General features: G+C 44.1%; 1 protein-coding gene across 1 annotated transcript in view; it reads right to left on the reverse strand.

The window, feature by feature from the left end:
• Positions 1-24,417, reverse strand: part of TFE3 (transcription factor binding to IGHM enhancer 3) — a 65,314-nt gene that overhangs the window by 30,518 nt on the left and 10,379 nt on the right. The window contains exons 2-4 of the mRNA XM_082262823.1: positions 10,569-10,682; positions 3,856-4,096; positions 3,527-3,778 (exon numbers count right to left, since the gene is read on the reverse strand). Coding sequence (XP_082118949.1) covers positions 3,527-3,778; positions 3,856-4,096; positions 10,569-10,682 — 607 coding nt within the window. The remainder of the gene's footprint in view (positions 1-3,526; positions 3,779-3,855; positions 4,097-10,568; positions 10,683-24,417) is intronic.

The following is a 24,417-nucleotide window of genomic DNA, read 5'->3' on the forward strand; positions in this document are numbered from 1 at the left end:
CACTTGCCAACTGCAATTGGCTGGCTGCCTTGGCTGCGCGAACCGGGGGTGTGGGAAAGCTCCTTGGGGCACACGAGCGCCACTGGAGGCGTGTGCCCACCCTCATTATGCAGCGGGAAAGCCGATCCATGGGACGGGTGGCCGCGATTGCCACCAGGCAGCTGCGATCGCTCCCGTGGAGAGAGAACAACAGTCAGATGTTGTAAACACAGCAGACCGTGGTTCTCTCTGGAATGAACACAGAGCGCCTGTGAGCCTCCTACTTAGGATCACAGGTCTCTGTGTTGAGTCCACAAGTCCCTCCCCCATGCAGTTAGAAAACACCCCCTAGGCTCACATTTAACCCTTTGATTGCCCCTGGGTTAACCCCTTCCCTGCCAGTGTCATTATTACAGTAATAGTGCATATTTTTAGCACTGATTACTGTAGTAATGTCACTGGTCCCCCCAAAAGTGTCAAAAATGTCAGTTAGGGGTCCGATCTGTCTGGTGCAATGTCGCAGTCCCTCTAAAAATCGCAGATCGCCACCATTACTAGTTTGTAGACGCGATAACTTTTGCGCAAACCAATCAAAATACGCTTATTGGGATTTTTTTTTTTACCAAAATTGTGTAGCAGAATACAAATTGGCCTAAAATGATGAAAAAATTAGATTTTTAATTTTTTTTTGGGAATGTTTTATAGCAGAATGTGAGAAATATTGTTTTGTTTTTTTTTTTTCAGAATAGCCGCTAGTTTTTTGTTTATAGCGCAATAAATAAAAATCGCACAGGTGATTAAATACCACTAAAAGAAAGCTCTATTTGTGGGGGAAAAAAAAGACATCAATTTTATTAGGGTACAGCGTCGCACAGCCGCGCAATTTATCAGTTAAAATAACACAGTGCCAAATTGAAAAAAATGGCCTGGTCATTAAGGGGGCAAAACCTTCCGGGCTGAAGTGGTTAAAGTAAATTCAAAGCCAAGTCCAGGAAGGGGTGTTATTACAGTCTATGTCCCTGCCTAGAAGATTCACTTCTCTCTATGGCCCCTTTCACACTGACGTTCAGATCGGGTCCACCTGTGAAGTTTTCAGGTGAACCCAATCGGAGCCTCCATTCGTTTCAATGAAACGACGGGTGTAAATACACATGTGTCCATTTACACCCGCCTACATCCAATCCGATCCGATCTGCCAAAAACAGACAAATAAGGATACATTTACCATCCATCTGGCGGATCTGATGGCAGCCAGGTGTAAACAGACAGGCGCAGTTTACATCCAGCGGCCCATAGAGGAGAGTGGTCTGTGTCTGTCTCCACTTGCTCAGCAGGGATCAGTGGACAGATCCCCTGCTGAGCAAGCGGATCACAGCCACAGTCCGCCCCATGTGAAAGGGATTTATTTATCTTAGTGACTATTGTTGCCTTGTCACTGGGAAGTCCTTATTGTTACTATCGTCATCAGAACACCAGAGGTGAGAGAAAATCTTCCCATATAGACACCTGTTACAGTTCCAGTTGTCTAGGAGGGGATTTCTCTCCTCACTTTGGAAAAATTTCCTCTAACTTTCTATTGTGTCTCTGGGACAGGAAGTGAGGAAAAATCCCCCCAACAGGACACAGACAGGAATAAAGACCTCACAGAGGTTCAACCTGTTCTATGCTCTATTGAAACTTAAAGTACAACTCTGGGCAATAACCAACTCCACCCCCTTTTCCTCCCTCCCCCTCATTTTTTTTTTTTTAACTTTAGGCCCCTTTCACATGGGTCGGATCTGGTTTTGCTTACTAGGGGATGTGTCCACTGATCCTCTGCTGAGCTGAGCAGTCAGATAACCGGTCCGTGTCCACTTAGATAATGCAGGGTGGACACAGCATGCTCTACTCTATGGGTAGCAAGATGTAAATAGACCGGCTGACCTCCGATCCAATCTGACTAGGTGGGTGGGAACGGATCCCCTCCCGCTTTTTTTTTTTTCGGATCAGTTTGAAACCTGGAGGTAGCCGGGTGTAAATGGACACAAGTCCATTTACATCCAAATGCCCATAGAGGAGAATCGAAAAATGGACAGCTGGCCCCGATCAAACCTCTCATGTGAAAAGGGCCTTAGGTTTTGGATAGATTTCACACTCTATTGACAGAATTAAAGGTTTAATTATTGGACTCTTATGACATTCTATTAATGCATCCATTCTCTGTATCAAAGCCTCCAAGGGAAGTAAAAATCCTCCCTTGCAGTGGAGCTGGCCCTGCCATTAAAAGGTTAAATGCTTGATTAGGTCTTGGATACTAGAAGAAGTTTTATTTACCTGATCCTCCTCTAGTCTGCTCCTTGCAGTCTCTTCTCCCCTATGCTCGGGCAGTCACATGCCCTCTGATGTCATCAAGTACAATGTAGAGCCCATAGCTATGCACTGGACATGAAGACCTTGACAGACAGTCCTCCGTGGGAGTGTAGTGGTGAAAAGGAGAACACTGGCAGATGGGGGTATGGGAATATGTAAGTAAATGTGCTTTTTCTAATACCCTAGAACTATACAAGCATTTAACCCTTGTAAAAAGATGGGAGCCCCACTGCAAGGGAGCATTGTTCCATTCTCCAGATAGGCTTTAATCTCGATTGACATTTGAGTTTTCAGCAGACCCCATAGAAAATTGGGTTAATAACCCACTTGACCATCGGAAGATTCCCCCCTTTTCATGACCAGGCCATTGCACTGCGATACTTTAACTGACAATTGCGTGCAACACTGTCCCTAAATAAAATGTATATAATTTTTTTCCCACAAATGGAGATTTCTTTTGGTGGTGTTTGATCACCACTGCGGTTTTTATTTTTTGTGCTATAAACAAAAAAATAGCATCAATTTTGGGACACTAACACAGTGATCAATGCTAAAAATATGCACATGCCACTGTACTAATAACACTGGCTGAGAAAGGGTTAAACATCTGGGGTGATCAAAGGGTTTAACTGTGTGCCTAGCCAGTGTTTTTGTGTACACTGTGTGCTGCTTTCACTAGGGGAAGAGATCGATTCTAGTCTCTGCTTTGCAGGAACACAAGATCCTCCCTTCCCCCTGTCAGAACTGAGATAAGCCTTGTTTACATAGACATATCTCAGTTCTCTGTGTTTAACTAATGATCCCAGGGTGCCGGAAGACATTGAGTGCCCGGGATTTGCAGATCGGCTTTCCACTGCAACAGGGCACATGCCCCCTACAGGCGAGAGTGCAGAAATTATATTATATATCTATCTATCTAAATACATACTGTGCGTATATATATATATGATAGATATATCTCTAAATATCAATATATACACACACACATATATATATATATATATATATATATATGTGATCCAGCGCAAAGCTGCCGCCCTGTAGCAGTAGAAGAGCTATAGGGCGGTCAGCAAGTGGTTGAGTATTTTTTCAGTAGTATCGCAGAGCAACAGAAGTAAACATCATATGTGCAGAAAGCAATAAGTGAAAAGTGCAGAGAAAAGTGAGAAACATCGCAGCCCCGGTTTTTATCTCATACCTCCTTCTCTGAGTTGGAGCCAATTTTCAGCTGGGCCAGGGGGCTGTTGGGAGCGCTGCTGGCCGATGGAAGGTGCGTCTGTTCTGTCTGAGGAGATATCCCGGTCAAAGGGGGAGCTGAAGTGGTGGTGCTTGGAGCAGATGCATGTATGGGCATCTTGGTTCCGAGGGTGGTGGAGAGGTACTGCTTGACCTGCTGCCTCTGTGACTCCTGGATATGGTACTTCGTTGGATTCTCCAGGTGGGTCTGCACCTGTGTGAAGATAACACGTATGAAGGGAGGCCACAAGACCTTTTACACAACATACATTGCCTGTTCACTGGTTATACCTTTAGCACCTCCAGCGGCACCTGCGCTGGAGTGGGCCGAGTTGGCTGAGTCACACTGATGGCGGGTGTAGCTGGTGGGACATTGCCACGCTCCGACAAGAGCTGAGTGGCCTTCTGCTCCTGTTCCCTCCGTTCCTGCTCCTGAGCCTGAGCGCGCATCAGCTGCTGCCGGAGAAGAACCCGCGAAGACATGACACTGGAGGACTGTAACGGAGTCTGAGGGGAGGATGCTGGCGTCTGACTGCAAAAAAAAAAACATAAAGATCAGTAAAAAAAATAAATCTGCAAAGTCAACCTAGCATAGGATATTTTATATTAATTTTGTATTTAGAAAGAGAAGGCAGTTGCCAAAACAATCAATGTGCAAGGATCAAAAAGAAGGAAACATCCATGGGTACAAGGTACATCTTCAATTTGACAGGTATAACGTAAATACAATTCATCAGCTTGGAGAAGGTGATGAATACGCAATATACAAAGCAGATAATCAAATAAATGTGTAGTATCTTACAGTACAAGCCCAAGAAAGGGAACACTATGAAAAAGGTAGGTCCATGCTGACCCATGACTGTAGAGGAAACCGCTTAAGTTTTACATATAAAGAGATAAAGAGAAAGAAAAGGCAGAAAAAGAAGTAAAGAAAGAAAAAAAATATTTAAAAAAAGGGGGGGGGGGATGTAGAGTTGTACAAGATATGGGAGGCAGGGAGTTGGGAATTAATGTTGGTATGACCCAAGGGTATGACACCCGACAATGCCTTCATCATGCCTAAAAACTATTTAGATGCAGGGTGTTTAAAAAAAAAAAGTCATTCACTGAAACTAGATAAGCGGTTTAATCCTTAAATTACGTAGGTGGTTCTTTACTGTCAGAGCATTAAGGATGTGGAACTCCCTTCCACAAGTGGTGGTGTCTGTGGGGAGTGTCAAAAGTTTCAAAAAACTATTAGATGGGCATCTTAAAAAGCACAATATACAGGGCTATTATTATTAACATAAACACACACCACACAGTTTGAACTGGGCTGGTGTTTTTTTTCAACCTCACCAACTATGTAACTATACTTTCCTACAAGAAGGACAGCGCCAACTTTGGTGAGGCATCATCCAGGATCAGAATTTATTTCCCAAACAGAGATTCTTGCTCAGAGGTTGTACTGTTATGTAAATGTTGGTGCCTGTTTAGTATTTGTCTGTGTCTATAAATGCCTGCACAGATCAGCCCCTGCTGTGGCCGCTCACCTTGTGACTTTCTGTTACAATGTACAATGTCTGATGATTGGGGGAGAGGAGACTGAGGAAATTCTTCCTCCTGTCGCAGCAGAAAACTAGTGACATTACATTCTCAGCAAAATCACTAAACTGGAACTCAAGGATTGCTTTTTTAATGATAAAAGGTGCAGATTTTTTATTTTTTTTTGCAAACGTTATATAAAGTGTACCAACGTTACACTTCAATCATGTCACTGTACAGCAGGGGTCCTTAAGCTACGGCCCTCCTTCGATTGCAGAACTACGCGTTCCATGAGGAATTGTACAACTAGGCATGACTAGGCATGATGGGAATTGTAGTTCCTGAACAACTGGAGGGCCATAGTTTGATGACCCTTGCTGAACAGAAGCACAATGTGCTGCGCTGTTGGACAGTGACATCCAATCCTGTGTAGTGTGCTGTGATAACATGCAAGCATGTCTGCATTTTATCGCAGATCATTGTAGTGCAGTTCCTGAATAGGACATAGAAAAAATATTTCCTGTGTGTCCTAGGGTCAGACAGTGCATGTTAGGTTACATAAAGGGACAAATAAAAACCTTTCATAAGCATGTCTCAGCAATTGTAATAATTGAAGACTTTAAGTTATTGCATAAGCCTGGTTATGACTGGTTCTGCTACTAAGTTATCTTTCAAACAGGTCTTTACAGAACTTCCATTGACATTCCTGAGAAAATCCTAAATTATATGTTGTATTGTATTGGGAAGCTGTTAAAAACAGATCAGAAATGTATTCATGTTGAAATAGTTTCAGTAAATAAATTCAGGTTATCCCTGACAAAAATTTCTGGTCTTGGGGGAATTATATATTTTTTCCATTCTGAATAGAGTAAAAAAGGGATATCATGGTTGGCAGTTTTTTTTTTTGCCATCTGTGCCATTGGAAGGATTTCGCTTTACTTCCTGTCCCATAGCCAAAACAGGAAGTGAGGGGAAACCCCCCCCCCCCCAATGTGAGGGAATTCCTGGTTGTCACCAGGACCACCAAAGCTAGTGTCCCCATTGGAGGATTTTCCCTCTATTGCTGATCTGGAAACAAACCAAAATTTTTGGATTACTTTCACTTTCAGTAAAAACTGTAACATTACAAATAGAGAGGGTGACTCTCTCTAATGGGGGCACAGGTGGCAATGAAAACCTGACAGATGTTTTCTCCACACTATCAATAACTAAACAATACATATTTTTTCTTAACCGCTTGCCATATACAGTACCTATACTGCAGCAAGGCGGATCTCCTGCACAGAATCATGTACCTAGTACATGACCCGTGCGCTGGGCTAGGGAGTGTGCCTGCGCGGCCCCCGCTGTGCTGCGTTGGGTTGCAGCACAAACCAATCAGCGGGTGCCGGCCGCTGATTGGTCGCCGTCACCTGACGATCGGCTTCTGAGATTACAGAAGAAAGCCCAGTGTAGGTAAACTATTCTCAAACTCTTCTCAAACTCTTCTGACAGCAGCAATGTGCTGTTTATTTTCTTTCTGCAAAGCATAAATAAAGGTGAAATCCAACTAGAAAGTATAAATGCCGGTTCACATTTGTGCGATCACAGAGATCGCATGTAATTCGGAACGCACTGCTCCTAAAATCACATGCAATGTCTGAGCGGTGCAAATTCAGCCATAGTTTGTATTGCTGAATTTGCACCCTGCAATCGCACTGAAACTCGCATGGTTTTTTTGGTCCGCAGCAGAATCGGATCGCATGGTGGTTCACATAGTGCGATCCGATTCTGTGTGAACTTTCAGATCGCACTGCCATATGCGATCTGATCTGGGGGTGTCGTTAACTTTGAATTGACACCCCCAGCGTATTGCATATGGTAGTGTGAACCGCCTGTTGTGCGGATGCGATGCGGGAACACGCTGTATATTCGCAGCGTTCCCACATCGCGCAAATATGAACTGACACTTAAACAAGGGTCTGTGCATTAGAGTAGCATAAATGATCTTTGATGTGCATGCTTGTTTCTGGATATTGATTTAGAAAGTATTGAAGCTCGGATTTTCAGGCAAAGTCCAGAAATGGCAGCCCCCCTACAGTCACAAATAAGTAAAACATTACAAATAGGGAAATCATTTTGCAGTACCAGCCACAACCAGAAGGAGGAGTTCCTGGGTCCTTCTGTATGTTGTAGGATAATGAGAAACATGCTGGACACTATACAGTTATTTTAGAAAAGTGATATGACATCATGCAGTAAAAGGTACAGGATTGTAAATGTTTTTTTGGCCTGCTATTGCCCATCACGTGTTGCTGTTCACATTGATTATCTGAGCTGAGCATTGATTCCACATGTGCACAGCAGACAACGAACCGCCGCTATTTATTTTGTCCTGATCTAACCTCTTGGGTAACAGCCAACATAAAAAAAAAAAAAAAAAATAGAGATATTACATATACAGATACTCTATTTTTTTAGGATTTGATAAATGCTGCAGAAAATGAATGTATAGATTGCAATTACATACATGTAGGGTAGCTATATTTGCATGATAACAATGCAACATAATGTTCCTCTTATCACTATTCAAATCTGTGGGTGAAGTAAGACCCGTAAAGATTCTTTAAACATATTATTTTTGTGGCTTTTCTTGCAAATGTTTTTATCTCAGCTAACGGCCTTATCTGACATAGAAGAGAGAGCACCTACAAATCTAAATATGAAAAGTCTTCATAGAAATATGGAGCAGCAAACAAGTGAACATTTAGGCCTCATGAACATGGCATAAAAAACGCAGCTTTCACAGGTGAACATTTCTTTTTTTGTATGTCTCTAAATGCATTTAGCCTATGTGGCCAATGCATATCGAGCGTTTAAATCAAAATGTTAAGAGCAGTGTTGAGAGGCATAACCATATGCCGACGGCAATACGTGTATATACATTGCGGTTTTCAAATGCTTTACCGGGGTTATGGCTGAAACTATCAGCCATAACTTCGGAATTCATTTTTAGCCGGCGGCTGGCTTTTTAATGAAAGCAGTCTGAGCAGCTCATTAGCAGTTGGATCGCTTTTAGGCGTGGCGGAAGTGGACATCCCCCATCCCCCTCAAGCCACTGTATCTCATACTTACCGATTTTACCAGCGCACCCGGAAAAAAAACAATCAGACAGTGTGGCCAGCTGGTCACAGAGGCCATCTCTAAATACCTCTATGGCTTTGGAGGACCGGAGCGGCGTCATGGCGTCACTTCCAGTCTAAGGCGGAAGTAAACCTTTTTTTTTTCTTTTACAAGCAAAAGATCCCAATTTTTTTTTTTTAGATCTTTTGTTTTCAAGGCCCTTTCACATGATCGGACTGATCGGGTCTGCTTGTCCGTTTTCAGGAGAACTTGACTGGGCCACCCATTGACCTCTATGGGGAGGCTGATGTCAGCGGACATCTATCCGTGACACCTGCCTGCCATCAGATCCGACAAGATCTGCTGAAAACAGACGGATGGCGATACGTTCGCCATCGGTCCAGCGGGTCAGTTTAGATGAGATTGTATAAAACTGGACAGGCAGTCCGTTTCATCCAATCTCCCCATAGAGGAGAGTGGGACTCTGACAGGTCCGTCTCTGCACAGTGAGTGAAGATGGAGCTGCCATCCACCTGCACAGTGGGGATCAACAGAGCAATCCCCGCTAAGCAAGCAGAGCCCGTCCAAATGGATCCACCCCGCGTGAAAGGGGCCTAAAGGTAAAGGATCGATTTGGGGTCTTTTAGACCCCAATCTCTTCATAAAGAGAACCTGTTATCCTGTTTTTACTTTCCTTGTAATAGAAATAAAGGTTAAAAAAAAAAGGGGCAGTGTAAATGTAAAAAATAAATAGAAAGAAAAAAATTGTAAGTGCCCCCATATCTCCCCCCATATATGCGTGTTTGCGCACAGAATCGAATGCATACGTAAAATGCATGCATATGTAAATGGTGTTCGCGTCACACATGTGAGGCATCTTTGCGAACATTACAGTGAGAGCAATAACTATAGGTCAAGACCTCCTCTGTAACTCTAAACAGTTAACCTTTGAACGTTTTTAAAGCATCACCTATGGGGATTTTTTAGTACCGTAGTTTGTCGCCATTTGGTGAGCATGTGTAGTTATAAAGTGTGACATGTTAGCAATCTATTTACTTTATTTACGTAATTTCATCTTTCATATTTAACAAAAAAAATTGGTGTATAAATTGCGTTTTTTTTTTTTTAATTCATGAAAGTGTTTTTTTTCCAAAAGGTTGTGTTTGAAAAACCGCTGCACAAATAGCGTGCAACATAAAACATTGCAACGATCGCCATTTTATTTCCTAGGGGTCTCTGCTAAAAATATATATATAATGGTTGGGGGTTATAAGTCATTTTCAATAAAAAAAAAAAAAATAATTTTAACTTGTAAACAAAACGTGCCAAAAAAGGCCTGGTCTTTAAGCTACATTCACATGGGCATAAAAAATGTACTAATTTTATTACACAAGTTTTTTTTCACTTACAAAAATTCCTGCATAATGATCAGTAAATAGCCTTGTGATAATTGTCCTGCTTCTTTCTTTTTTTTCCAATACCTGCACCTGGCATACATGTATATGTAGGTCCGCCGACGCAGATTTTTTGGATTTGCGTTACAGATCTGAACGCCGTGCATGTTTATGCACCTGTGTGAATGTCTCCAATGAAAACTATGCAGCTGTTCTCAGATCCGTAAATAAAAACTTGTAAATTAGTTTTTTACGGGGAGTGTGAATGAAACCTAAAAAACGCACCAAAGCTGCGTTCAGAGAAAAGCTTATGAGCATAATTTACATTTTTACATGCATGAATCTACAAAAACGCGTATGGATGAGCGTAAACGCTGTGTTATTTTGTTTTAATATGTTTTCTGAGTTTTTTACTTGGTGAGCAGCAGCTGCAACATCTATTGATTTATATATTATTATTACACTATACTTAATTTTAGCGCGGGTTTAACATCACTTCTCATGAGCGTAAATGTATTCCAACGGATAGATGAAATGAATTGGGCAGCAGAATGCATTTACGCTCAACGCCATATGCGCATAAACATACACATGAACATACGTGACATTAGATCTAGTAAATTTGGAGAATAAATTAGTACACCTGTGTGTATGAGGACATCGGGTCAACCTAACCATAAAAAATAAAAATGTTCACGCACTGGAATACACACGTTTCCTGTTAAAGAAACTGAATTTGTACAGACCGTACGGGATGCCTGATTTAGGAAATTGTATTTTCGGAATTGCTGAGTGTGTGTCCCTCTTATCTCAGCATGTCAGGAGTTTTCAGCATTGCTGCTTTTTTTGTTGTGTTCATCTGAAGTTTATCAGCTCTTCCTGTTGACTATCTCTGCTTGTCTCCCATATTTGTGTCTACACTGCGCATTCTTCCTGCGTGGGTGTCACCAGTGTCTGGTTCCAACAAAGCCACAATTCTCTCACCTGGCAGGGATTGGCTGGCTCTTTAATTGGTAGAACTGCTCCTTGCTGGGCTCTAGGGCCGTCTCAATGTCGATGTCAGCGACAATGCCAGATTCGGGCAGAATTGGACTCAGGCTGTTGGGGAAATAAAACAAATGGTTACAAATGGGAGGATTTCAAATAGGCAAATGTTGTATTTCCAAAACAATCATACAGTGTTGTCATCCTAATACACAGACGTCAGATCACAATGATCAATCTCATCTAATACACAGACTCAGATCACAATGATCAATCTCATCTAATACACAGACTCAGATCACAATGATCAATCTCATCTAATACACAGACTCAGATCACAATGATCAATCTCATCTAATACACAGACTCAGATCACAATGATCAATCTCATCTAATACACAGACTCAGATCACAATGATCAATCTCATCTAATACACAGACGTCAGATCACAATGATCAATCTCATCTAATACACAGACATCAGGATACACTGACCTCTCCTCTCCTAATACACAGACATCAGGATACACTGACCTCTCCTAATACACAGACATCAGGATACACTGAGCTCTCCTCTCCTAATACACAGACATCAGGATACACTGACCTCTCCTCCTAATACACAGACATCAGGATACACTGACCTCTCCTCTCCTAATACACAGACATCAGGATACACTGACCTCTCCTCTCCTCCTTATACACAGACATCAGGATACACTGACCTCTCCTCTCCTCCTAATACACAGACATCAGGATACACTGACCTCTCCTCTCCTCCTAATACACAGACATCAGGATACACTGATCTCTCCTCTCCTCCTAATACACAGACATCAGGATACACTGACCTCTCCTCTCCTAATACACAGACATCAGGATACACTGACCTCTCCTCTCCTAATACACAGACATCAGGATACACTGAGCTCTCCTCTCCTAATACACAGACATCAGGATACACTGACCTCTCCTCCTAATACACAGACATCAGGATACACTGACCTCTCCTCTCCTAATACACAGACATCAGGATACACTGACCTCTCCTCTCCTCCTTATACACAGACATCAGGATACACTGACCTCTCCTCTCCTAATACACAGACATCAGGATACACTGACCTCTCCTCTCCTCCTAATACACAGACATCAGGATACACTGACCTCTCTTCTCCTCCTAATACACAGACATCAGGATACAGTGACCTCTCCTCTCCTCCTAATACACAGACATCAGGATACACTGACCTCTCCTCTCCTCCTAATACACAGACATCAGGATACACTGACCTCTCCTCTCCTCCTAATACACAGACATCAGGATACACTGACCTCTCCTCTCCTAATACACAGACATCAGGATACACTGAGCTCTCCTCTCCTAATACACAGACATCAGGATACACTGACCTCTCTTCTCCTCCTAATACACAAACATCAGGATACACTGAGCTCTCCTCTCCTAATACACAGACATCAGGACACACTGACCTCTCCTCTCCTCCTAATACACAGACATCAGGATACACTGACCTCTCCTCTCCTCCTAATACACAGACATCAGGATACACTGACCTCTCCTCTCCTCCTAATACACAGACATCAGGATACACTGAGCTCTCCTCTCCTCCTAATACACAGACATCGGGATACTCTGACCTCTCCTCTCCTCCTAATACACAGACATCAGGATACACTGACCTCTCCTCTCCTCCTAATACACAGACATCAGGATACACTGATCTCTCCTCTCCTAATACACAGACATCAGGATACACTGACCTCTCCTCTCCTCCTAATACACAGACATCAGGATACACTGACCTCTCCTCTCCTAATACACAGACATCAGGATACACTGACCTCTCCTCTCCTCCTAATACACAGACATCAGGATACACTGAGCTCTCCTCTCCTAATACACAGACATCAGGACACACTGACCTCTCCTCTCCTCCTAATACACAGACATCAGGATACACTGACCTCTCCTCTCCTAATACACAGACATCAGGATACACTGACCTCTCCTCTCCTCCTAATACACAGACATCAGGATACACTGACCTCTCCTCTCCTCCTAATACACAGACATCAGGATACACTGAGCTCTCCTCTCCTCCTAATACACAGACATCAGGATACACTGAGCTCTCCTCTCCTCCTAATACACAGACATCAGGATACACTGACCTCTCTTCTTCTAATACACAGAAAGTTGCTATTTTAATACATAGCCATCGCAATCCATTCAAAGCCTCTGATTTGTTTCTCATCATTTATTCAATTTTGAGAAAAATAACACCTGTACTCTACACACTGTATAAAGCTTTGCTCAAATCTGATTGGATGGCCTGTGAGCTATACAACCCATGGGTCACATTGCACAATTTTTCCTCTTTGAAAGTTACATGTGGTACACAATCGAGTTTAATGTTACGTAACATTAGGACTCATTTCTGCTTCTGACATTTCCGCTTTTCAGAAAAACGTCCTGATGTATAGCACATAGTGATAGGACAGAGGAAGTCCCAGCGTCTCCCCTGTGACCCAGGAAGTCCTCGTGACCCGCAAAGAGGATGTGGACCATTCGGGGACCATGATTGGCCTCTAGCCAGGGATGAAGGGAGCCTGGGTTATTTATTTCATCATTATTATTAGATCAGCAGGAGTAGCAATGCAATTTTACCACCATGTCTGGAGACATTGAGGGTCTGCTTTAGAGGCGTGTTCCGTGAAAAAACCATACCCGTGAGAAAACCATACCCTCGTCACTTCCGGTTCAGCTACGGAGGGTATGGATTTCTCACGGTAGTTAAACTTGCGGCGCTTACATTAAAACAGCTCCTCTGCAACATAAATCATCTCCGCTCTTCGCCCTGTCACTGCCCTCATCTCCGGTAATAAATATAAAAGCGGATCACGGAGCCACGATCGCCGTCACATTTACATCTCATACTCCCACCGCCGCTTTTATATTTATTACCGGAGATGAGGGCAGTGACAGGGCGAAGAGCGGAGATGATTTACGTTTCAGATGAGCAGTTTTAATGTAAGCGCCGCAAGTTTTACATTAGACACAGTGCCGTGAGAATTTTATGCCCACCGAGCATGCGCACTTGTCTAATTCTTTAATGTTCAATCACGTATCCGGGGCTCTGAGCATGCGCACTGCTGCGCTGCTCAGCTGTTTCAGCACGGAAGTGACGAGGGTATGGTTTCTCCACGGATATGGTTTTTTAACGTTACAAGGCGCTTAAAGGAAAACAACTGAGACTTTTTTGTATTCATTACATTTTTTTATTATTGTTTTCTATATTTCAAACAAAATTACAAAATAAAAAAATGTCTTACGCAGCCTTTAAACTCATTACACAAACGTTACAGTCTGATTGTACCATCTCCTTTAGATCTACCAACAACTATGTAGTGCGCAGGCCTGCCCGGCTGGATACGAAGTGATTGGATAGATTAGGTAGGCCCTCATATTACACAGATTAGGTAGGCCCTCATATTACACAGATTAGGTAGGCCCTCATATTACATAGATTAGGTAGGCCCTCATATTACACAGATTAGGTAGGCCCTCATATTACACAGATTAGGTAGGCCCTCATATTACACAGATTAGGTAGGCCCTCATATTACACAGATTAGGCAGGCCCTTATTACATAGATTAGGTAGGCCCTCATATTACACAGATTAGGTAGGCCCTCATATTATACAGATTAAGTAGGCCCTCATATTACACAGATTAGGTAGGCCCTCATATTACACAGATTAGGTAGGCCCTCATATTACACAGATTAGGTAGGCCCTCATATTACATAGATTAGGTAGGCCCTCATATTACATAGATTAGGTAGGCCCTCATATTACATAGATTAGGTAGGCCCTCATATTACACAGTTCTAGTAAGGCCCCTTTCACACGAATGGACCGATCGGGTCCGCATTTCCGTTTTTCAGTTGGACCCGATTAGGCCACTCATTGTCCTCTATGGGGAGGGAGAAGTCAGAGGACATGTGTTGACATCCGCCTAACATCCAATCCAACAAGATCCACTGAAAACAGACATATGGCGATACGGTCCCATCGGATGAAAATAGACAGGCTGTACACTGAACACTTCATATATGGAATTTTAGTAATAGAGAACTGACAAACACAATGAAAAGGTTGTCGTTTCTGTACAATAAGAACACAGAAACACTAAGGTTACATTCACACCTGAGCGTAGCGTTTCCGCGCGTTTTTTACCACGATTTTACTGCGATTTTTACCACAATTTTTACCGTGATTTACAGGCGTGAACAGGGGCCATTGAAATGAATAGGATTTGTCTTGTTGGGCGTTTTGAGAGCTGATCCTAGAGCAGAAAAACTCCCCAAAAACGCCCCAAAACACCTACATGTGAACGGAGCCTAAAGCTGGCCATATATTAGTAGATTTTCAAACGAATGCTTGTACGAATATTCTTACAAAAACTCTTATCAGTACATTTGATGACGAATGTCATTTAAAAGTACTTTAAAAACATTTGCTTTTAACATTCAATTTTGGAGTGAATGGACTTTCCCAAACGATAACCACATTCACTGTGAGAAGTTTGTTTGAGAAAAAATGTCCATCCTGCTCCTTCAAGTTTTCTTGTCACCACAGCCGTAAATTAATGTCTACTTGACCCTACTAACCATTAGAAAATCATTTGAATGCTCTTAACCACCTCAGTACCATGCCATAGCAGAAAGACAGCTACAGCGTGGCTCTCTTGTTCTGGGACGGCATCCATGGGCATCCTCCCAGAACACATTTCCCGGGCGCGCTCTGTGACTGCTGTGTCCTTTGCACACAGCTGATCACAGATCAAGGTAAAGGCCCCATCATAGTGGTCCTTTACCATGTGGTCAGCTGTGTCCAATCACAGCTAATCACATGTAAACAAACTTGCTGGTTATTGGCAGTGCTTTCCTTATGCACTGTCCCTGTGTGAGGACAGGAGAGCGGATAACCGGCACAGCCAGCAGGGCAAATTTACACTGATAATCAGGGCACTGATTATCAATGCAGCCCCAACAGTGCCAATCATTGCAGCTTGTCAGTGCCCATCAGTGATCATCAGTGCCACCTATCAAGTGTCCATCCGTGCAGCCCTGTTAGTGCTCCTCATCAGTGCAGCTTATCAGTGCCCACCAGTTTAGCCTCATCAGTGCCCATCAGTGCAGCCTCATCAGTGCCCATCAGTGCAGCCTTATCAGTGCCGACCAGTGCACATCAGTGCACTGCAATCTCACCAGAGCCAATGAGTGCAGCCTCACCAGCCCCATTAGTGCAGCCTCACCAGTCCCCATCAGTACAGCCTTACCAGTCCCCATCAGTCCCCATCAGTGCAGCCTCATCAGCACACATTAAAGAAAAAAAAAACTCATATACTTATATGCAAAATTTTATAACAGCAACTAAGAAAAACATTTTTTTTTTTCAAAATGTTTGATCTTTTTTCGTTTGTTTAGCAATAAATTAAAAAGCCCACTGAACCTTGAAAATTGGCCTGGGCAGGAAGGGGTGAAAGTGCCCAGTATTGAAGTTAAAACAAAAAGTTTTGACTCAAATTCTACTAGACTAGAGTATGATCAGCTTTCGAGTCCTTTCACACAGGCATGCTCCTTTCCATTCAGCAGGGGATTTGTGAACAGATCTCCTCCTGAATCGGAGCAGAATGGAACAGATATCACTTATGTGACATCCATGATCAAATTTGTGCATTTTTAGACTGGTCCTTACAAACTTTCTATACTAACTAGTCTTCATGTGTAAAAAACATTAGAAAGAGAACTGTTCAACCCTCAACATAGAGAAGAAATCCCTGTAACCGATCCTGTTAGACAGCATGCAGCCGTTGTCACTAGCGTGCATTACCCCGAGGCATTTCAAGGGTAGACCCACTTCATCAGAGCTTTTAATGGCATATTTAACAGGCCAAGTGGGAGCAAGGAGAAAAAGTTCATTGTTAGGGTTTACATACACTTTACAGTTCCTTTTTCTGTACATGCCTTTTTATATGGCACAATCTGGTTAATCATTATCTCAAATTGTCCTATGCAAAAGGATAAGTGAGATGGATTCATTCACCCCTTTAGCAATAGCCCTTTGGACCAACTACAACGTTTTTTTGTTTTTTTTTAAGGAAAAAATTCTAGTGTAGCAAGCAAGGCTAGTTTCAGACCCGGTTCACACTGATGCGAGTGCCGGGTTCGCATGTAATGTCGGAGCGCACTGCTCCGACATTACATGCGATCAGCTGTGCGGTGCGAGTTTAGCCATACAGTTTGTATGGCTAAATTCGCATCGCACCCGGTGCAAACACGCACAGGAGGCATTTTTGCAGCCGCATCAGGATCGGATCGCACAGCGGTTCACACTTGTGCGATCCCATCCTGTGCGAACTGCACGATCGCACTGCGATATGCGATCAAACTGGGGGTGTCGTTAAGATTACATTGACACCCCCAGCGGATCGCATATGGCAGTGTGAACTGCCGGGGGTGCGTGTGCGATGCGGGAAAAGGCTGCGAATTCGCAGCCTTCCCGCATCGCAATAGTGTGACCCGAGCCTTAGGCTCTATTCACATTTTGACGTCTCGGATCGCAGGCATAATCGCCACAATTCTGCCTGCGATTCTGAATCATTGCAAATGGCAGGACGCCTCTGCGATTCCCATGACTTGCAATGGCACCCCAAATGCGGCGTGATTTTGCCAGGATTGTTGCCCAACGAATCATGGTAAAATCAAAATCGCGGGACGCCTTTTGCTAAAAAAAATAACTTCTTTTGGTCGACAGGTGTCCCGAAATCTGTTTGCACGATTTTACCGGGATTCGTCTGGAGACAATCGCAGCACAATCGTGCTGCATTTGGGGTGCCATTGCAAGTCACGGGAATCACACGGGCATCCCGCCATTTGCAATGATTTGGAATCGCAGGCAGAATCGAAATGCCAATATTTGAACGGAGCCTAAAGCAGACCGAATAAACAAATTTCCTGTTTGCAGGGGAGAGGTTGTCGTAGTATTTTAGTAAGCAGATAGACCTCCTGTCTCCAGTAAGAGCTCAGGTGCATCCTGTTCCTACTGATCATCCTTGAGATTTTTCTACAACATGATTGGAGTCCACCTGTGGTAAATTCAGTTGATTGGACATGATTTGGAAAGGCACACACCTGTCTGTATAAAGGTCTCACAGATAACAGTGCATGTCAGAGCACAAACCAAGCCATGAAGTCCAAGGAGTTGTCTGTAGACCTCCGAGACAGGATTGTATCAAGGCACAGATCTGGAGAAGGGTGCAGAAAAATCTCAGCAGCATTGAAGTTCCCAATGAGCACAGTGGCCTCCATCATCTGTAAATGAAAGAAGTTTGGAACCACCAGGACTCTTCCTAGAGCAGGCCACCAGACAAACTGAACGATCGGGGGAGAAGGGCCTTAGTCAGGGAGGTGACCAAGAACCTGATGGTCACTCTGACAGAGCTCCTGCATTTCTCTGTGAAGAGAGGAGAACCTTCCTAGAAGAACAACCATCTCTGCAGCACTCTACCAATCAGGCCTGTATGGCAGAGTGGCCAGACAGAAGCCACTCCTCAGTAAAAGGCAGATACCAGCCCGTCTGGAGTTTCCAAAAGGCACCTGACTCTCAGACCATGAGAAACAACATTTTCTGGTCTGATGAAACAAAAATTGAATTCTTTGGCCTGAATGGCAAGCATTATGTCCAGAGGAAACCAGGCAACGCTCATCATCTGGCCAATACCATCCATACAGTGAAGCATGGTGGTGGCAGCATCATGCTGTGGGGATGTTTTTCAGCAGCAGGAACTGGGAGACTTGTCAGGATTGAGGGAAAGATGAATGCGGCAATGTATAGAGACATCCTTGATGTAAACCTGCTCCAGAGCGCTCTGGACCTCAGACTGGGGAGGAGGTTCATCTTCCAACAGGACAGCAACCCTAAGTACACAGCCAAGAAAACAAAGGGGTGGCTACAGGACAACTCTGTGAATGTCCTTGAGTGGCCCAGCCAGAGCCCAGACTTGAACCCGATTGAACATGGAGAGATCAGAAAATGGCTGTGCACCGACGCTCCACATCCAACCTGATGGAGCTTGAGAGGTCCTGCAAAGAAGAATGGGAGAAACTGCCCAAAAATAGGTGTGCCAAGCTTGTAGCATCATACTCAAAAAGACTTGAGGCTGTAATTGGTGCCAAAGGTGCTTCAACAAAGTATTGGGCAAAGGCTGTAAATACTTCTGTACATGGGATTTTTTTGTTTTTTATTTTTAATAGATTAGCAAAGATTTCAAACAAACTTCTTTCACGTTGTCATTATGGGGAGGAAAAAAATGAATTTAATCCATTTTGGAATAAGGTTGTAACATAACAAAATGTGGAAAATGTGAAGCGCTGTGAATATTTTCCATTTGCTCTGTATAACTAGGCAATTCCACATAAAGTGTACAGTATGTATAGTCAAAACTCTTTGGGCTCATTTACACCTGCATTGGTCTTTGAAAAGTGGCCTGCAGTGGAGTGGTGCCGCTGACAGGCAATAAGGAGGCAATACTTCTGCTTCCTGAATTCCTGCGTTTGTTTTCTTTTTCTTCTGCAGCCAAAATGCCTTTTTTTATTGGAAATCTGTGCCACAACAGTCAACTTAGCGTTTTGCTTGCAATTGCAACACAGCCCCATGCACTTGAATAGGTCACATTCAGTGGTGATACTGCCCAATGACTGTGACAAAAGGGTTGGGAGGCCATAATAACTCACCTCAACCACCTATTTTTACTGACCCCCCCCCAACTTCAAGTGTATGCTTAGGCTTTGCATAGAGTAGGGAAGGCCTAAAATCCCTGTTAGTTTAGTTTTTGCTGTCTGTGTATCATTGGGGAAATTTCCCTTTACTTTCTATCCCAGGGACAGGAACGGGAAGTTAGAGTAAATTTCCCAAAGTAAGGGGAACTCCAATTAGACAGATGTCCCTGGAATAGGTGTGCGCATTGGAAGATGCCAACTTACCTCTTGTTCAGGCGATGACTAAAATTTTGGACTTCCCCTGACTTTTTCCCCTAGTGATAATGGTCACCAGTACAAATATAGTGGTGAATCTCTCCAATGGAGACACAGACAGCAATAAAAACATGACAGAGGGTCTAACCCTTCCCCACTTTATACAAGTGTACAGTCTGCTTTTGGTTGGGGTATTTTAGGCCCCTTTTACACAGACGTACCGATCAGGTCCGCCTGTCAGTTTTTCAGGCGGACTCATTCGGTTTCCATCCAACTGTCCCATAGAGAACAGCGGGCTGTGTCTGTGTCCGCTCTGTATCAGTTGACACAGACCTGTAATCCGCCTGCTCAGCAGAGAATAGCGGAGAGAGCTCCTTGTGAGTGGGCAGATCCGCTGCCAGCGTCCGCCCCATGTAGGGTTGCCACATGGCTGAGATTCACCCGAACAGTCCGGGTTTTTAATCATGTGTCCGGGTTTCAGTCCACCTGAAACCCGGACACATTATTTACACAGGAATGTGGCTCGGAACAGGACTTGACAGGAGGTGAGCCACATTACTATTCTCTATGGAGTGCCCAAAGGTGTTCCAGGTCTGTTACAATCCTATCAGTGGCGGGCCATCCATTGGGGGTGCAGGGGCGCCGCCCCCCCATCCATGCGTCTGGCCCCCTAATCTACATGCAGGGCGCCGGACGTGTGGATTCCAATGGGGGATTTTTTTTTGAAGCACGTGATTAGACTCCCAGCCAATCAGGAAGCAGGTCGTGAGACCCCTTTCCTGATTGGCTGAAAAGAGAAGCGATTTTATTGGCCATTGGCCAAGAAGAGGGAGAAGTTGTACAGCCTCTCGGGGAAGGAGCAGGTAAGGATGCTGGCTGTCCGGCTGGGTAGCCAGATGTCCGTCCTGGGAGGGGGTGGGAGATTTGATTGCCGGCCGGCCGGGGGGGGGGGGGTAAGGGGTTGGTTTTGCCTCCTCCCCAAAATTTTCATTCACCAGCCGCCACTGAATCCTATAGTGTATACTAAAACAAAAAAGTTTACTGTGCGCCGCTAAGGTGTTCGAGTTTGGCTTGAAGAGAAAGTGGCAACCCTAGCCCCATGTGAAAGGGTCCTTATACAACCTGAGGAAGATGTACGGCCCATGGCTACAGCTATGTTTTATAAATTAAAAAATGGAAGATAGCTGCGCTCAGTACACAAACATAAATATAGGCTGCCAGTACAAAGGTGTTATCAAACCAAAAACAATGTATAATCAAGTACAGCGCCACATTATAGATGAAAATGAAAAGACAATGAATGAACAGAGTCCATAAAGTCCGTGAAACCAGATGCTGAAGTGCAGAAATGAATGCAAAAGAATTCCAGCACCATGAGTGAAGACACAATCCTGACGATCACCACGTGCACAGATAAGGTGATTCCCTTACCAGAACTTTAGACCCCCTGTTACGGAAGGTCCACCAAGCGTAGGGCATTAAAGCAACCACCAGGGCAGGGTCCACTCCAAAATTCAGTGGTGCTGAATGAGCAGGCTGGATCATAAACGTTGTCAAGAGGAAAAGAGGAAGAAAAAAATTACACGCATGTTCATTTGAAGTGGCACCCTTCCCAGATGATTTCACAACCAAGGCCCTTGCATTACTACATTCAGGTCTTATCTAATAGGCGCTGCCTTTGTACAGAATCCACCCAAAACGGCCTTTTTTCTGGAAGAAATCATCCGTTTACATAAGGGAACAATATTAACATATTGCCGTTATTATATCTAATCAATACAGTATCATAAAGGCCCCAGGACAGGAGCTGACTAGTCGCTGTGTTTAGCAATCAGTTGTTGAGGCCTAGCTAGCTGAAGAAAATGCAGCCACCTCCACACAAAGGGTGTTCGGGGAGTCTGTTGATTTTCTAGAAGTCTGCAAAACCGGAGTCTTAGGTGATGTCACTTCTTCCTGTCAGGCTGCATTCTTTAAGCTGAGAACTTTCCATATAATGTGACCGGAGACTGTGTACTCTGTGACACCACTTTCTGAGGAGAGACGGCATCAGTAATGCGGTTTATTGGTGTAGCTCCTCACAGTCACTTTATCAGCACAGACTTTGCCCTCGTGTGTACAATAATTGGACTGCATTTTTCTTGGTTACCTTTGAGCCCTCATTCACATTGAATGCGGCTGTGAAATCATGCGACTTCATCTGCAATTGCGCGATTTCAATGCAGCATGTCGATGCGACTTTGATGTCAGATGTCTATGCAAGTCGCACCCGAAAACACCAAAAGTAGTGCAAAAACGACTTTTTCAAATCGATGCGGCACAGCAAAGTCAGTGTCACACTGGTTTTAACATGGCCATTGCCGACAATAGGGTGCAACTCAAATCGCATGATAAGTTACTCCAATGTGAGCGAGGGCTTAAGGCTCATTTTGACAAACAATTCCAGCTTATGTTTATGCACAAGTATTTTCCTGAGGCACAAAAGCAACTTTCTGACAGCCAAACTGAGAAAACACATCATTACTTTGACAATTAATAATGGAGTTATGGCTGCAGCTAGATGCCATACCTCCAGTATTCATTTTTGCCTCAGGCGCTAAAAGTAGCCCGAGCTGTGGAATTGCCAGTGGATCGCTTTTAGAAGCAGCGGGAGGGCTCTCTACCCCGCCACTTTCTGGTGGTTTGCCTGGAGATCAGTAGCTCCAGGAACCAATCCAGCACTGGTGGTGGCTGGGCACAGAGAAGAGGGAAGGAAAGATGGCCTCCGCTCATCTCTATGACCTAGGAGGACTGGAGCAAGGTTTTGAGGGGGACCAGAACATTTGTCAGCTCCAATTCAGTGCTGGCAGAGGCTGGGCACAGAGATGAGTGAAGGATAGATGGCCTCTGCTTATCTCTATGGCCTACAAGGACTTAAGCAATGTTTTGAGGGGGACCAGAACATCTGTTAGCGCCAATTCAGCGCTGCCAGAGGCTGGGCACAGAGATGAGCGACAAAAAGATGGCCTCCGCTTATTTCAATGACCTAGGAGGACCGGAGCGATGTTTTGAGGGGGACCAGAACAACTGTCAGTACCAATTCAGCAACAATAGACCTTTTCCCGTAGGAACAGAATACACCCTAGGAACAAAATGCACCTCCAGCAACAATATATCCCCACCAGCAACAATAGATATATCTTAGCAATAGATATATCTCAGCAACAAAATAACACTCCTGGAAACAATACCCCCCAGCACCCAGCGTCAATGAACCCTTCCCTCTCAACACTGGATCCTTCCCAACAACATAGGAAAGATCCCCCTTCAGCAACAGTAGATCCCACTGCAATTGTAGATGCCTTCAGCAACAATTGACACCCTCCCAGCAACACTACAACCCCCAATTACAATAGATCCCCAGCAGTCAGCTTCAATAGAACTTCAAGCACACCCAAGCTTTTCCAGCACATACATTCTGTGCCCACATTACTCCGCGTTCCCACTGGAAAAAAAGCCCTGGTTTCATTAAACAGATAGAATGGTGGCACCTTAAAGTGCATAGACACTGGATGACATTAGAGTGTCCGTCCCCCAAGTCATTAGGGCAGCACATGACGACAAGAATGGGTAGAAAAAAACTTTGCCTGATGACTTCTGTTTTGCCAGACACCAGGACCATCTGCCGCCCCCTCCCCATGCTACTAGAGTGCTCCTGTTTAGGGGGAAAATACTGGGCCAGGGACTTTGTCAGAAGTCAGATTGTGCAATCATGTCCAATTGATCTCTAATGTCTATGCCCAGCTTTAGCTCCAACATTCTGCTTTATTCTCCCCCTTCCCCATCAAGCATATTACGGCTCCATTACACGTGTGAGGGAAGTTTGTGAATTGTTGCTGATGGCCACACGAGGTAAGAAAGTTCATACATAAGCCGGTTAGTAGGATGATGCAATGTTCTGCAGAAACAAGTTACATCACTAGCCTCAATGAGGTCACTTTTTCCAGCCCGGCTGCATTCTTCTACACTGCTTGTTATGGCTGCCCTCTCACTACAGTTTATGACTTTTATTTCAGTCAAAGGGAATATGTTTTATAACTATGCTTAGATCTACTGTAAAGGAAAATCTGTCTGCATTGCCCAAAACAACGAATCACCTTTTCTGTTTCATGTTTCTAGAGAAAACTAGAAATAGTAAAATAGCATGTAACTGGTGCCAGGGATCAACGCAGATAGGCCTTTGCCACACAGGCATCCTCCGTTCCATCTCAGTCCTCCATTCAATCTCTCCATTCCACCCTAAAGTGATCCCCTGCTAAGTAAGATCAGAATGGACACGTATGTTACATACACCATATTATCAATGGTGGGACGCCTGCCTTTATACGCACATGAACTTTAATGGCATCCCAGTCTTAGTCCGTAGGGTTCAATATTGATTTGGCCCACCCTTTGCAGCTTCAACTCTTCTGGGAAGGCTGTCCACAAGGTTTAGGAGTGTGTCTATGGGAATGTTTGACCATTCTTCCTGAAGTGCATTTGTAAAGGTCGGGCACTGATGTTGGACGAGAAGGCCTGGCTTGCAGTTAAGTTCCTCCACCCCAAACTCATTCATCCATTTCTTTATGGACCTTGGTTTGTGCACTAGTCCAAATTATTTGGTAGGGGGGGGGGGGGTTATGGTGTGGGGCTGTTTTTCAGGGGTTGGGCTTGGCCTCTTAGTTCCTGCAGGGCTGGTATAACATAGGGGCTACTGGAGCTGCAGCTCCAGGCCTATTCCTTAAGATAGGCCCAGCCCAGTGGTGTG

The sequence above is a fragment of the Pelophylax lessonae genome, assembly GCF_965119305.1.
Source record: "Pelophylax lessonae genome assembly, chromosome: 7".
Lineage (NCBI taxonomy): Eukaryota > Metazoa > Chordata > Amphibia > Anura > Ranidae > Pelophylax > Pelophylax lessonae.